The 15,354-nt window shown below is 32.9% G+C and overlaps 1 protein-coding gene across 8 annotated transcripts in view; it reads left to right on the top strand.

Annotated features, from left to right (window-relative positions):
* Positions 1–15,354, top strand: part of Lrrk (Leucine-rich repeat kinase) — a 297,360-nt gene that overhangs the window by 246,003 nt on the left and 36,003 nt on the right. For all 8 annotated transcript variants that reach the window (XR_013032330.1, XR_013032331.1, XM_076517601.1 and 5 more), the window contains 2 exons: positions 5,890–6,100; positions 12,581–12,694. Coding sequence is in view for 6 of the 8 variants with exons in the window: in XM_076517601.1 (XP_076373716.1) it covers positions 5,890–6,100; positions 12,581–12,694 (325 nt within the window). In the remaining 2 variants the exon portion in view is untranslated. The remainder of the gene's footprint in view (positions 1–5,889; positions 6,101–12,580; positions 12,695–15,354) is intronic.

Below are 15,354 nucleotides of genomic sequence, written 5' to 3'. Positions count from 1 at the left end.
GTGTTGGATACAAGAAAGTGAAGGTCCTACAAGACACTGGATGCAGTAGAGCAACAGTGAGGACCACTCTAGTATCTGAAAACCAGATGACAGGCCAGGTGCCTCTGTGTGTACTAATTGATGGGGTAGTGAGAAAGTTTACATAGCAAAAATAAAGGACCTTTTGTAGTAAAAGAAGTGATCAACAGAATGCACTATAATGTGATAGTGGATAGGATTATCAAGGTCTACTACACCCATGTGTTGAAGAGGTACTTTGAGAGAGAAGTAGTGGTGCAGCTATTGAAGTAAAGATGAGCATGGCAAGTGTTGTTGTCATAGATGCAGAATCTGAATACAGTGAAGTTTTTATAAAAAATGACTTGATATATACAAGACTACTGGATGGAGACAAGACATATAAGGATGTTAACGTAGGTGAAGGGCAGACAAGAAGAAAAAAGTAAAAAATCTACTATACCTAGTATACAAATAGATAAGGAAAGGCACACCTTATGCAACACAAGATCAAGATAAAAACAAGGGATCCTGTCAAGGTGACATCCTATCAGAGAGAGCAACAAGGAAACTGCAAATGTTGATGCTGACTGTTATGTATTATAATTGATTTTGGATGAATCTCCAATTTATATGTTACAGATGTTAATGTATTACGATTTCAAATAGCCATAAATTTTAATTTTAAAGTTGATTGACACACAATTTTTTTTCTTAATGCAATTATATTTTGATATACAAACAACAGTACAATTTATAATGACAGTTACTACAAATAATAATTTATATACAAATGTTTTATAAACTTACAAACAATATTAAGTCCTGTATCTGATGTGGAACTGAATATTTTATTGATGGTTATCAAGGAGCAAGTTAACTCTATGTTGAGACATGGGTACACTTCTCTTGATGGGAAAGAAGCTAACTTCTTCAAGTGAGTTTTTTCCAACTGAAATATCCAACTGAATCTATAAATGTTTCTGGTTAAATATCTATAGTTTTTTGATTAAAAAGCATTTATCGCAGTTATAGTTTCCAAGGTTTAGAGTACGCTAATTGTAGCAAACTAACAACATTAAACTGTTTCCTGGCACATCAATTTGTAAACTTTCAGGGTGAAGTTCTCAAAATTTCAGTTGGCATTAGTGTAGAACATATGTTGTTGATTCTTGCACTCAATAATCTTCTACAAACTTAAAAGAGAATAGGCAGGAGTTTCACAATACAAATTTAAAAATGTAAGTTATATACATTTCTAAACATAAATTAAACTGAAACAAACATCAGTATTAAAACAAATATATATAACAATAAATCTGTTACATGACTATTTGAGGAAATGTAGTGTATGAATAGAGAAAAGTCTGTATAAAGTGTAAAAAATAATGTAAATATTTTTCTTGAAGAGGGGTTTATTGTTGGATATATAAAAAAGTGAAAATGCTATTTAATTTATTTTGTGACTTAATATTTAAAGCTGTGTTTAGTTTTTATGACAAGGGTGCTGAAGGTTGATTGTTTTAAAAAGTTAATTATAACAAGTTTTGTTGCATAACACTGTCCAAGTTGTATATTGTGTATACAGTTAGGCTTTAGTAATACTGTTGATGTCACGTTACTCGAATCTTCAGTATTTTTCTTGTAACCTTAAGTGAGTATTGTTTCATTATAGTATTGTGTAGTTTATAGAAAGCTGTTGACCTCTGTGAAAAAGGAGTGTGTGTGTGTGTGTGTGTAGTTGAATGCAGAACATAAGAAAAGTGATAGAAGATTAGCAAGATCTGGTCTGAATAAATGGCAGTTTAGCCATAATGGGCAACTTGTAAAGAGGTTTGGAGTTTTAGAGCAACAGTGATGACCACTCTAGTATCTGAAAACCAAATGACAGGCCAGGTCCATCTGTGTATACCAATTGATGAATGTATTATTTTAAAACAAATGGATTGTATATTATCCATTTACTGTTCATATTTATTGCTAACACATTACAGACACCTACTGTGAAGGAATTTCAGCCTGCTTATATATTTAAAATCTTTACACAGTCACCTTTTCTCCATCAAGTAATTTCCAATTATATGACTGTAAAATTGATGGATGTTTCATACTCACTAAATCTCACATTATTAACTTAAATAAGGTACATCAGATTAACCCAAAGAAACCAGCACTCTCCACATGATCTGTCATTTCTGTTTAAACTCCAAGGAGGTTGTAACCATTGGAGGACACTAATGTTGACCTTCATGTAAAAGATGCAGATTTACAGCTGTACCTTCAATGGACAGACGAGGTGTCATCTTGAATAATATAACAAAGAATAAATATAGCTATAATATTGTCCATTTAATGACTTTCTTGGTGTAAAAAAATTATTAAACCCATGGTCTAATCTCATTACTTGAAATGACTAAATATATTATTCACTATTATATCAGCATTCTTTGAGAATCTTTAAATGGCGTGAAATGGGCACACTGTGGATGTAGGATTGCTGTAGTTCAGCACACTTCCATTCTTTATAAGGATATTACTTCAACTATGTCACAATTAACTCCAGTTTTTCTACCTGGCCAAATAATTTAAGGTAAACATGCAGGGAGTACAAAGTAACTCCAGGTAGTAATGAGGCTTCATTAGTTATTCTGCAAAGTCACATATCAACACTAATAATATTACATATAAGGTAAGCAAGTTTAATGCTATAATATTACTTTTCATTAATCATAAATTTACATAATGTCTATTCAAATAGCAGGCCCTTCAGCTAGTATAAAATATTGTAAGTTTCAAATTTGGTGTACCATATGTATGGCTAATAGATCTCTCATTCAAGTTACATGACATATACTTCTAAATAAACAGTTTTGTTTACTTTTTATTTTCATGTAAAAATTAAACCATTATTTACCAGTTTTACTAGACTTTGTTCATAGTAAGCTGCAGAATATTACTTGTGTATAAAGATGTGCTGTTATTCTTTACATTACATACATTTGTGCAGTTTTCTCTTCTTGGGCTTGATTTGGGCATTACTGGATAACTCTTTCATGGAACATCAATTCATTCATTTCACAAACAAAACTGATGGATAATTTCCACAATATATTTATCATGGGGAATGTGAATACCAGATTCAGTATCAGAGATGACTACTTTAATTCATTGAGTGACATTTCCTAGTCATAGCCAGAAGTGGTTGTCTCCATTTGCATTTAGTCCATAATTTGTCAGAATGAAGTCAGTATTCACTAGCCAGAAAGATCTCATTTGTTGGACTTGGATATATTGTGAGATCTATTAATATTAACCAGGAACTCAGGTTGTTATCCTTGTATCCTAACAGGTGCAAACCAAATTCTCCTTAGCCATGAGATAATTAGTTTGATTCCCAAGCCCTTTGGTATAAACAGTCTGCCATTTTCCCCTGAATTGATGGCAAACCCTCACATGTTCTCTGTTGCTTTTATCTTACTGTTTAGTGTTATCTAGCACGTGTTGAGCCATTGGTTGCAACTGTTGGTCTTGCTAATTTTAAAACCCATTGAAGTAGGGACAGTTTGTTTACCATTTGTACCATCAAATGATAAGCATATAGGTGGTTTGTATAACCTTTAGCATGTCCAAAATGCAATATGGTGGAATATGATCTGGATGGTACATTTGAAATATAGCCGCAACAGATTTCACTGTGGTCTTCTTCCACTCTGATAACTGCCTTAAATTTTCTCACTTTATAGCAAATGGTGTCTCATGATCTCATTGAAAAGTCCCTCAATGAATGTACTCACATGTATGTGTATGATCTTCTGCTGTATTGCATGCTAAGCCATACACATGTAAGCAGCCAGACTCTTTAATCAGCTGAGGAATTACTAAATTTGCCACTGTATTGAAGTTGTGTAACAGTTTATCTGTGACTGTGTTTCAGTTTTCATGTTTTACTTCATTTAAATTCTCAATGGAAACAGGGCTGACTGTTACTGAATCCTGCCATTTTAAATAGCTATCAGCCTTCAGCATATGGTCTACATTTCTTACAATAAACTATTGAACTCTGAGGGAAGAAATATGCTTGTCTTCACAAACAAGTACCTTTGGTTTTGTCCAAAGCCTTTCTTTTTCTTTCCATATCTGCCTGAGGTGCCACTACTATCATTGGTTTGGCTAGGAAGACATACCAGAAAATAGCTGGTCCATCCATAGTATGGGGAAACAGAGCAATGAATTGGTTTGAGCAACTCATTTTGAACACCATGTTATTCTAGGTTTCCTTGCAATGTATGGTTATCCTGGCAGAACACATCTAGGTTTAGAGAAGCTCACAACCATTTTTGGTTCTTTTTCTGTTGGTGTCTACTGTTTCTTCTGTGGGGGAAATAGCTGTGCTTGGCAGTGGTAACATATCAAAAGCACTTAAGAGCTCAAGTAAGGGCAGTAGGCATATTAGCAAAAACAGATAACTTTATAATAAAATCCTTAGTCATGGCATCAAAACTCTTCTTCCTGTCTATAATATTCTTAGGTTAACAATTCACATCAAAGAGTTTTATGTAGGTCTGCTTTATAACTTGAGGATCAGCAAGGTGAATTACAAAGTAAGCCTGAATGTAACTAACATGTCATCTTATATAAAATGAAAATAATCTTTAAAAAAATAATGTAAGTACAGTGTGCATACTTACTTTCTGGACACTGAATGTTTTGCTACTAATTGATTTCAAAATAAATTTACATATTACCTCGCCTCAGGATGTCTTCCCTTTAGTCTACTCACTTGAAATTTCTTGCAGTAATGTTTAACACTTGTTACTCAACAGGAAATGTCAGATTTAACAATAGGAACTAGTGCTATCCACTCAATTGGTCATATTTTAATTCAGCATAGAGGTAGCTGAAACATTGAGATATAACCTGTTTTTTCAAATGGTAACAGAACAGCTATTATCTTCAAAGAATGTAGAAAACACTGAAGGAACAAAGTCAGCTTACTATTTTTCTGACCATGGTTTGTGTTAAAGCTGCATTGTTCCAGCACAAGTGGAAACTTTAACAGTTTCTACAATAATATAAAAAATAATAATACCATAAGATTGGGATAATTAACGTTCAATATTTTATATGAAAAATCATAAATAAAAAAGTTACTGTGGGACTTGAAACTTGGAACCTGGCAAGCAGTACCAATGTGCTCTACCTCTGAGCTATCCAAAAGTATAAGTAGTCCCTGTCACTTCTCACTTTTAAAGCCTTTTACTGTGAGTGTAATCAAGATACTACAAAATGATAGGGACAATATCAAATAATTTAAGTCCGTAAAAGAAGCAGATTTACTTATTTAAATCCTTAAAGAAATGGTAAAATATTATTATATTATAATAATAAATATTATTTTTGTGAAACTTTATGTATAATGACAAGTTATTTGAACATAAATTTAAATACCTAAGATTGGTAATTTTTGATAAGTAATTGTCTTAAAATTATTAACAGCTTTAGAACAGCCCTGAAAGTTTGTATTAAAGTACCTTTGTCTTTGTAGATTGTGCTTTTGCTTTGCTGTATATAGTATTTTAAAGTATATCCACTTAATCTTTTCACTATAAACTATATCAGCTTCATAAGAAGCTGTTTGAGTGGTTCATGGTGGAACATAAAAATCTGAGTAAAAACCATCAAGAGTTTCATGCAACAGGTCATTACATTGTATTTACTTGTGTCAAAAGTTTAAAACATTCTATACCCCTCAAGATACAAGTATTACATTTTACCTCTGTAAAAGTGTTTAAAGCTCTGCAATTTTCTAAATGGGATTTTTAAGTTAGAAATATGATCTCTACATTTATTGTAGAATTCCTTTCTAAGTTTAATTCATTTTAATTGCTGTAGTCGTAAACAGTCAGCTGAAGGAAGACTGGATGAAGAGCAACTCTTAAAGCAGGATCAAGATGGAGGTGCTATAATAGATTCTATAACTAGAGGGGATCGCAGTGTTTACAGTTTTATGGTTGAAGGATGTATTCTCACAGCATACCAGGAGGAAGTGATCAAATGTCCAATTCATGGTGATCTTAAAATGTCTGTTTTAGCTCCTGATGTGGTTAGTTCTTTATTTCTGATTTCAATTGTCAAAAGTTTGAGGATAGAAATAGAAATATAAGTATTAGGTTGAGGAATAATTCATGAGCATTTTTAAATAATTTCATTCAAGCATTACATGCAAGACTATACAATACTTCAATGCATGAACACCTTACACCCAAAACATTTATTATGATACTTTATTTCATGTAATACCTAGGTATGTAGTATGCATTGTTTTAAACGAAATTGCAAGAAATTAAATGCGAAAAGCAGATGGTGTCGAAAATGCTCGATTTTGTCCACTTGACATTCCATTTAATGAGCTGAAAATGAAAGCAAAAATTAAAGACATATGAAAATCAAACACACCATCTATTAGAGCAAAAAATTATCTACCAAATGACATGGAATATTTTGCAAAAGCGTTTCATTTATGAATATATTTTTTTAACTTGAAAAAACGCTCACGAATAAAACCTCAACCCAATAGAATCTTATTTTTCACTGGCTTTTTTGATACATTTTTGTTTGCTGTTTATTTGGAATAGTATCAGATTTTATCTAGAAGAAATTCATTGTTTTACTTAATTTAATAAAACTAACACATATTTGTGTGATGCATGGAAAAAGGTTTATGAAACTTTTTTACAAAATATGCTTGTGGCAACTTAAAGATTGAAAGTACATTAGAATAAATTTATTTATGTACACTGAGCTTGATTATTTAGATAAAATTTTATACTCTATTTTAAGTTTTTTTTAACTCAAAAAGCAATGAGTAAATTTTGATTTTAAAACATTTCACTAATATAAATGTGCCTGTCTAGAAACAATGTATAAGTTATGTGTGAAAAAGAAATCACTCATATAATTGATGAGATATGAAAATGAAATTTCAGAGTTGATGTTTTACCAGTAATAATTGAAAGTATATGAACGGTACGTGTTCTCTATGTAATGAAAGAGGAAAGTGGAGAAATCTCAAAATAATCTATACATCTGACTATAAAAATAGCTTCTTTTTGACATGCACTACATACTTACTAGTTGATTAAATTGTATGTGACAAGTCCAAATGTCACATACCATAGAAGGAATTAGAAGACAAACAAACTGAAATTTGCAAAATTAATTTTCATGTTATAAAAATAGACAGAAATATCAGTGAGTAGTAACAGAAAAAAAAATAATTTGGTATGTGTTTCAATAATGCCTTTTATCCCTCAACATGATGAGGAGACTTTCCAGAGAAGGTTTTGTAATTTCAGTTTACCTTCTCTGGGATCTGAACATCCACCCACATTTGCAGTTTGTAGTGACCTGTGAAGGGGAGAAGAAAATCCTAGTGATTGAGTGCACCAACCCTAACACACCACTTTGGCCTTCAATTCCTGTAGACAGGCAACCTTGGGGTGGCCCTTCTATGGTTATTCAGCTGGGCCACTTGGGCTAGGGTCAACCAAGTACCAGTGTTGGACATTTTCAACAGGTGTTGTGGAAATTGTATTTGATATTGGTGTTTGGGTATCGTGCTAAGCCTTGGCATTGCTGTAGCGTTCTTGTTTGGCATTGCAGTGCATCCCATTGTAGGACTTCATGGTGGGTGGGTACAATTGGCACTGAAATGTTCTTATTTTGTTATGGATACCCCCATTCATGAACTACAAAATAAAAAAACAAAATATTATCAGAAAATGATTACATATGGATGACTCTGTTATACAGTTACCATCAAAGTTGGATGCAACATCTTGATTTCTCATTCTGCATTCATTGTCTTAGAAATATTTAGGGCAGATGTCCCCCTTTTTCATTCAAAATGGATTACAGTGGCTTGCTGGCTCCCACAAATCAATAAGCAGGCTTTGTTCAGAAGAATCTTGATGGAAACATCTTTACCACAACACACCAAACTCCTCCTGAATTTGAAGAGCACTGGAGGTTACTCCCCATGCTACCATGAATTTCTCAAGAGGAAGTGTTGCTGAGAGGGGCTTGAAAAACCTTCTCAAGGTGGAGATCCTTGTTGGTTATTCCAGCCAAGGTATTTCTGTGGTATACTGAATCTCTTCTTGTGATTTGGTGTTGCACGCAGGATCCTCTCTATAGTTTCTGTGTTCACTGCCAAATCTTATACTATTTCTTTTTCCCTGTATCATGTAGAAGGTATGCAGTACATGAACTGTACTATTTATACTGACTTGCTCAACTCTCTACTAGCACTGGAATTGCTTCATATTAGTTCTCACCTTATTCTCTTTGATATTCAAATTTGACTTGCCCATTTCTCTTTATCATCTACTTCTATCCAGTTTCTTTTTAATACCAGCCCACATTGGTATTCGTGGGAACAAGCTTGCCGACACTGCAGTTAAGTCTGAATACTCTGGTTCTATCATTGCTGTGCCTATTCCATATATGGACTGTATTTAAAGCTCAGCACCACACCATTTGGCAGCCGACTTGGAATGAGCAACATAATAACAAGCTTTTCCAGATAAAACCTTCTATTGGGCTTTGGCCCTCTTGTTTCCATAAGGATTGGAAGAAGGAAGTTTTCCTAATTAGGGTACACATTGGTTACAGTTTTTTTAACTCATCATTTTCTTTTATTTGGACTGATGCACCAATGTTTGATGTTTAAGTTACAATAGGCCACATTTTACTGTTGTTTCATCATTATGACGGCACCATTTTAGATATGTTTTTACCATGGATTTATCCATGATTTTGGACAGAATCATTGGCAGTGGTGACACTGTACACCTTACAAATGTTTTTTTTAATTTGTTTAAGGATCATTAGTCTTTTTATTTCTATTTTAAGGTTTTATATGATGTTGGGCCACTGTTTTGTCTTAATTTCACTTAATACTTTCACTGTTTGTTTGTTTTTTCTTGTTATTTGGTACAGATAGCTTAGGTATTTTGCACCATAAAATGCCAAATAACAACGTCAGCACTAAAAAAACAAAATCTATGCATAGTTATTGTACTCTTAGTATTTATAGATGTGACTGATATACATTATATTTCAAATCTATTGAATCATAGGCCTTTTAACACTGCCCTAATACAGCTGCAAGTAGTTGCTGAAGTCAGTGATTTGAATTGTTTGATAGATCTAACAATTTAGCACTGAAAGAGTGCTAAGCTTTTAATATGCATCAGTTCCATCCAGTAAAAAATAGTTGTAATTATGTGAATATCTACAAGACATTAAGTTTTGTACTATTTGTTTTATTCCCCAGCAATCTTTCCTGCCAAAAAAAACAAAAAAAAAACAAAATAAACATGATAAAGAGGAAAATAAAGAGATACATTTCTCAAAATAACAGAAACAAAACAAATGACTTAAAACTAGAATATGGTAGCATGACTAGTAAGTAGATAAATTCAATGGCAGCTCTTCAGCCAAATCATTATCAACAGAAGATGTGGTAGAAGTTGACACCTGAGGTTCTGAAGCACATTTCTTCAACGAGGAATGGTACCCACGTCTGTCTTTGTGAGTAACTCAGTATCTGAATGCAGAGTCGAAGTTAAAATGATATAAAGGTTTGGACTCCATGGATACGTTCAGTAACATTTCTTTCTTAGCCACAGACCGACTGCTCCTGGCATCTGTTTTGATGCTGTTGTACCTGCTAATTCCCTGCTCACAGTCAACAGATGTAACTGGAATTATTAATCCAATTGCTGCAAGCTGAGACAGATTTGGAAAAAGTTTGATGGGTCTGGTGGATGTATTCCTTGTAGAAGCTCTTCATGTTTCTGTTTTTGTGAGCATCTTGTTCCATTATGTTCCTTAGTAGCAGCCATTCAGACAGTGCCTCATCCTCATCAGATATTGCTCTGCTGTGACATGGGCTAAATATTGAAAAAAATGACATTATGTTAGTGTTGGGAATGCTACTTGTAGTCTTGTGACCATCTCTTCGACAAATGACTCAGCAGCTGATCAGTACTTTTCACATTGTTTATCAGTATCTCTGATGTCATGGCTTCTGTAAGAAGTGTAACCACTGGCATCAGAAGCTTGTGGAAGTTCCTTCAGTGCAGTCTGTGTGTAAGGACCAGGGATGTGTACCAGCAACTGAATTGACAGAATTGACCCATCAATAATTGCTTTAGCCTGATCATAAGATAAATCAGCTCTCTGTAGAGATATTCACAGAAGTCCAAGAATGCCAACAGCATCAGCCAAAAAATGTGTCATCATGGCAAAGCTGTAACATGACATTTGCTGGACTCTAGACCATGTAGCAAGGCTCAGCCTGGAGTACCACGTTCCATTGCTACAACCTGCAGGCAGCTTATTACAGATGCAAGACAGTTGACTAGTGCTTGAACAGAATCATTAAAAGAGAGCCATCGTGTGAAGAGTACTTGCTTTTCTTTCCATGCAATGCTTTGCTCTCTTCCAGAACCCGACACAACTTGGGAGAATATTTCAGGCTTTTTGCAAACTGGTTCAAAACTGAAATGTACTTCACAAGGTATGGCAGCTGGTTTGCTGCCTTTTCAGCTGCCAACTGTACTCTGTGTGCCAAACAATGACTTGTTATTATCCAGGGGCATTTCTCCTTAAATTTTGTAGCAACACCTGTTTTTATTTCCACCATGACATTTACTCTATCAGTTGCAAGTCCAACCAAGTCAACATCGAACAATCCTCGATCTGCCATGACTGAGCACATTGTGTTGTAGATAGAATCAGCCCCAGTGTTGGTCAGCTCATGCACAGCAAGGAATCGACTTGTAACCTCACCTAATGATGAAAGATACCTGATATAAATTATCAGTATAGAGGTGTTTCCTGCATCAGTTGCTTCATATGCTTCAAGAACAAGAAATGGGAAAGGCAATACCTGAAAGTCTGCCTGAATTTCATCCTGAACTACATGATTTAAGGCACTGTACATATCATCCAGAGACTGGCTGTGGGTGTATACGAAGCTCTGTTCCACTTTGTGACTGAGTCTGTAGTTTCTTTAGAGGTCACTTCCTGTTAAAATATATATAAGAACTTATGTTTTGAAATAAGACCACCAATTAAAGTAATAAACAAAGATACTTGGAAGAGTTGGCTAGCAACTTAATTTTCAAAATGTTTTGCTTTTAGAAAATTGTGAAATTGCCTTTTGTTTTAAGAAAATAGTGTAAAAAACAGATAGTATCTTATTAATTCTAGAATGAAGAATATTCTTACATTGAATACTTGTAGTGAAAGGAGGGAATGACACTTCATAGTTGGGATGGCTTCCTTTGCTTGTACAGGTAATGTGGCCATCTGTGCCTGAATGCCACCTTTACACCCCACATACACATTCACAGCAGCAGTTGACATGTCCTTCTTCAAAACTTGTGATGCTACTGGACTTCAATGATCTTCTGACCATGCATGCTTCACCAAGTTATCTTTTTTAGGCTTAGTAGCAGTTTTCCCAGTGGTAGCTTAATATTTGTCTTCTTGTTGTCCATGCATAATTTGCAATGAAATGTATTTTGTTGGGAAACGTGTGCCAGCCAAGGAAACTGTGAAAACCAAGTTTCTTTAACAACTCTCTGAAAATCGTGAGTATATTTTTTTTTCACACCGACAGTCTGATCACTGCTGCAAGCTTCAGTTTCTTCAGAGCTGTCTTTTCTTTTGGAAGTGGATTTCTCACCATCAGTTGATGATGTTGCTTTGACCTTCTTTTGAAAAAAACTTGATATATCTAACTGTTTAGACGTCTTTTTATCTGATCTAGGAGTTGTCATTATCTCAATTCAAACACATGTCAAACGAAACTTGGGATTTTCATCAAACTTGGTTTGATGAAAGTCAAGTTTTCTCTGATTACTGTTTGCGTACCACGGGCAGAATCAAACATGTAGCATAAGAAATGAAAATAAAAGAAATCATTAGCACAGCTGAATAATAATTTTTTTTTAATTTAATTTGTTAGTTATCATATCCCTGAAATCATAAAAATACATATATAAAGAAAATATAGATTACAGTCAGTGGTAGTTTTTAAAGACGTTTTTTGTTTCTTCAACTCGATGGGGGGCACCTCTGGTCATTTGTCATCATTAATGGCGTGGATGGTGATAAAAACCACGAAAGCTGTTAAGACCGAAACTTGAGCAGAATAAATAAAGGAAAACCATCCAAGACCGAAAAATTATTATCTATCACCACTGTGGCAAAACCAATACTAGAATGTTTAGCCACAGGCTGTTTCTTCTCACCAATGATGATGTGACTAATGGCTAGCGGAAGCCTAGTGTTTAGTTTTTAAAATATATGATAAATATTTGCTTTAAAAATTTATTGTTTAAATAAAATTATGGTTGGAAATGCATGTATTGTGTAAAAATCATTAATATTTTCTTCTTAGATAGCTAGAATGTATCATTTTGTGACAATATCATTTCTTTATGAAAGTGGTTTTTTTCTTAGAAACTCTATATAATTATTGCAATAAAGATGATGTTTTACACTTTAGGTTTTTTCTGACTTGGGGGATAGATTTCTGGTTCGGTCAGAAAATCTTAGAAGGGGAAGACTATTAGGGCGTGGAGCATTTGGCTTTGTTTTCAAAGCGAATATCAGACAAAAGGTAAGGTGAAACTGTTGGAGCTGAAAAGTTTTTCATATGTGTTTAAACGTACTATACAGAAGTTAAGGTATTAATGAAGTGAGGTTACTCTAATTGTGTGTGTAGGCCTCAGTGCTTGAACAGAAAATTGTTTTTGTTTTCAAAAGCAAAGGATTCATGGTTGTTTGTTATACTGTAAAATCTGATATCTTTATTATAAAGCACGTGTTAGCAATGAGACCTGACACTAGAAAACTGTAATTTTTATCGTGAAATTCTTTACTTTTTTTGTAAAGTTTATTAACCCTTTTGCTACCAGTCACTGGTCAGAAAACATGTCATCACATTTGTTGACTTGCATTCAAAATTTTATTGAACAACTATTTTGTGACTTTATGTCAGTAAATTTGGAATCAAATTGTAGATTATAATTCAAACTTTAATACTATATACAAGTTAATTTCTTAATTTGAAAGTAAATAATAAAAGAACACATTTAAATATAAATTTTAGTGATTCACGTGATATGTTCAATGCAACACTGTTTGAAATTAGATATTTGTGATGTCAAAATACTAAGATTATAATTTTGTAAAAATGAGGAACTCAACATTGACAAACCAGAATATGAAATAAAAACCAAAAATCTTTTTATTTTACTGAGATATGGCTTATGTACCGAATCAAACATGGTGGTCCAATTCAACTCTTTACATTTTTTTTTAAATGGTTGATCCCTTACATATGCTTACTTCACCATATGACTTATGAATAACCAATAAACAGGTTAGAATGTCCTCTTAGTGGTTTTCTCAGACATTTTAATCTGTGAAAAGGTTACCACATCTTTCAAAACAAAATTTCAAAAAGGTGAGGTGTGTCTTTAGTCTGCTTGAGGTTACATATTTTTTTACACCTAAATACATCTTAGTTACTAAGTTTAATAAATTGTAATGGTATTCTGTGGTATCAGTATAGTTATTTATGACTTTTTGTTATTCAACTGTATATATAAACCATAAAAGAAAACTGTTGGGTATTCTCCATGTGCGAAATTGTAAAAGGCTTAGTAACCTATGTTCAGCAGCTACGAAGTTCAAAGATTATAGCGAGAAGAGATAATTGTTTTCTTTACTTCTTGATTTATTGTTCTATATTTTATGGAAAGTAAGTTTAATAATTTTTAAATAATATATATATATAGAAGAATGAAAGTCAATTTTATATTACTGGATATGTAAGATGAGAGTACAAGCACCCCTTCAATGCAATTTATGTAATGTTAGCTAGGTATGACTGGAAGGTCAATGTAATAAAAAGTAATAAATATACAGGTAAATATATAGCAGTATGAGACTTAAAGGCTCAAAGGTTGTGGTGAGAAGAGATAATTGTTTGATTTACTTCTACATTTATTGTTTTATACTTTAAGAAAAATAAGTTTAGTAATTTATTTCTAAATAGTAATAATCTGTATGCATATATAATGTATAAAAATGTTTCTCCAGTATCTTACATATAAGCAAGAGTTTCTTTATTGTATGACAGATATTATTTATGTTTTGTTATTATTATTATATTATTTGAATAAACTTATTGTCATTCAGTCATTTGATCTAAATAAAACATCTACTTCACATTTTATATAGTTGTAAATAAATATTTTTTCTTTAATTGCATATCTTTTTGCTAGCATGTTGTTACTGCACTAAAATATGTAACATTTAGAAAAAGTTCTAAATTACAATCAGTGTTAAAATCTTTTTTATTTCCTTGTCTGTGCTTTAGTTATCTTAATATTTGCTAAGCTTTCTGTACTTTGTCATGCCATTTATTGTTTTTTTTCTTACCCTTGGTATCAATGTATACTTTTTTTAACTGTTTCATTATTTTCACTAATACTAGTTATTTCTGTTTATAATTAATAATTTACATTTAATATGATGATGTAAGAAATTACAAAACAGACTTTTCTAATCAACTCAAGTAACAAATCAGTAAGATTGTTTTTCAAGTTTGTTGCTGAGAATTTCTTTCATTTTCACTACACGTACAGAGACTTAACAACAATATTATATAACTTTAGTCTTAATACACAAATGTATTGTTTTGAAATACTTGGTAATGTTTACTATTGCTTCTATCTACAACTCAAGATCAAAGAAGACTTCATCATACAACTATAAAAACATAAATATTAAAATATTAATTGAATATCATGATGTGATAAGTGAGTCTAAGGTACTATGTTTTGTAATAAAGCTTAAAGCAAAGACAGTTTAGAATAATACAGTCCAGGTTCAGGTGGTTAAGGGTGCTTAACTTGTAATTTGAGGGTTGCAGGTTTGGATCCCTGTCACCCCAAACAGGCTCACCATTTTAGACATCGCACATTATAGTGATAATGTCAATCCCACTGTTTGTTGGTAAAAGAGAAGTCCAAGCTTTGGCAGTGGGTGGTAATGACTAGCTGCCCTTCTCACTAGGGACAGTTATCACAGATAACCCTCGTGTAGCTTTGCTTGAAATTCAAAACAAACTTTTTCAATAAAAATATATTTTATTATACAAACAATAACATAACTTACAGTGATGGTTATTATAAATAATTATATCTGTTTAAATGTTTTACAAACTAACAAACAACATTAAATCTTTTATTTGGTCTGGAACTTCCTTGA

Source organism: Tachypleus tridentatus, chromosome 8 (genome assembly GCF_004210375.1).
Source record: "Tachypleus tridentatus isolate NWPU-2018 chromosome 8, ASM421037v1, whole genome shotgun sequence".
NCBI lineage: Eukaryota > Metazoa > Arthropoda > Merostomata > Xiphosura > Limulidae > Tachypleus > Tachypleus tridentatus.
Note: the sequence above shows the minus strand (reverse complement) of the source record. Positions and strands in the feature narration are given on the sequence as shown.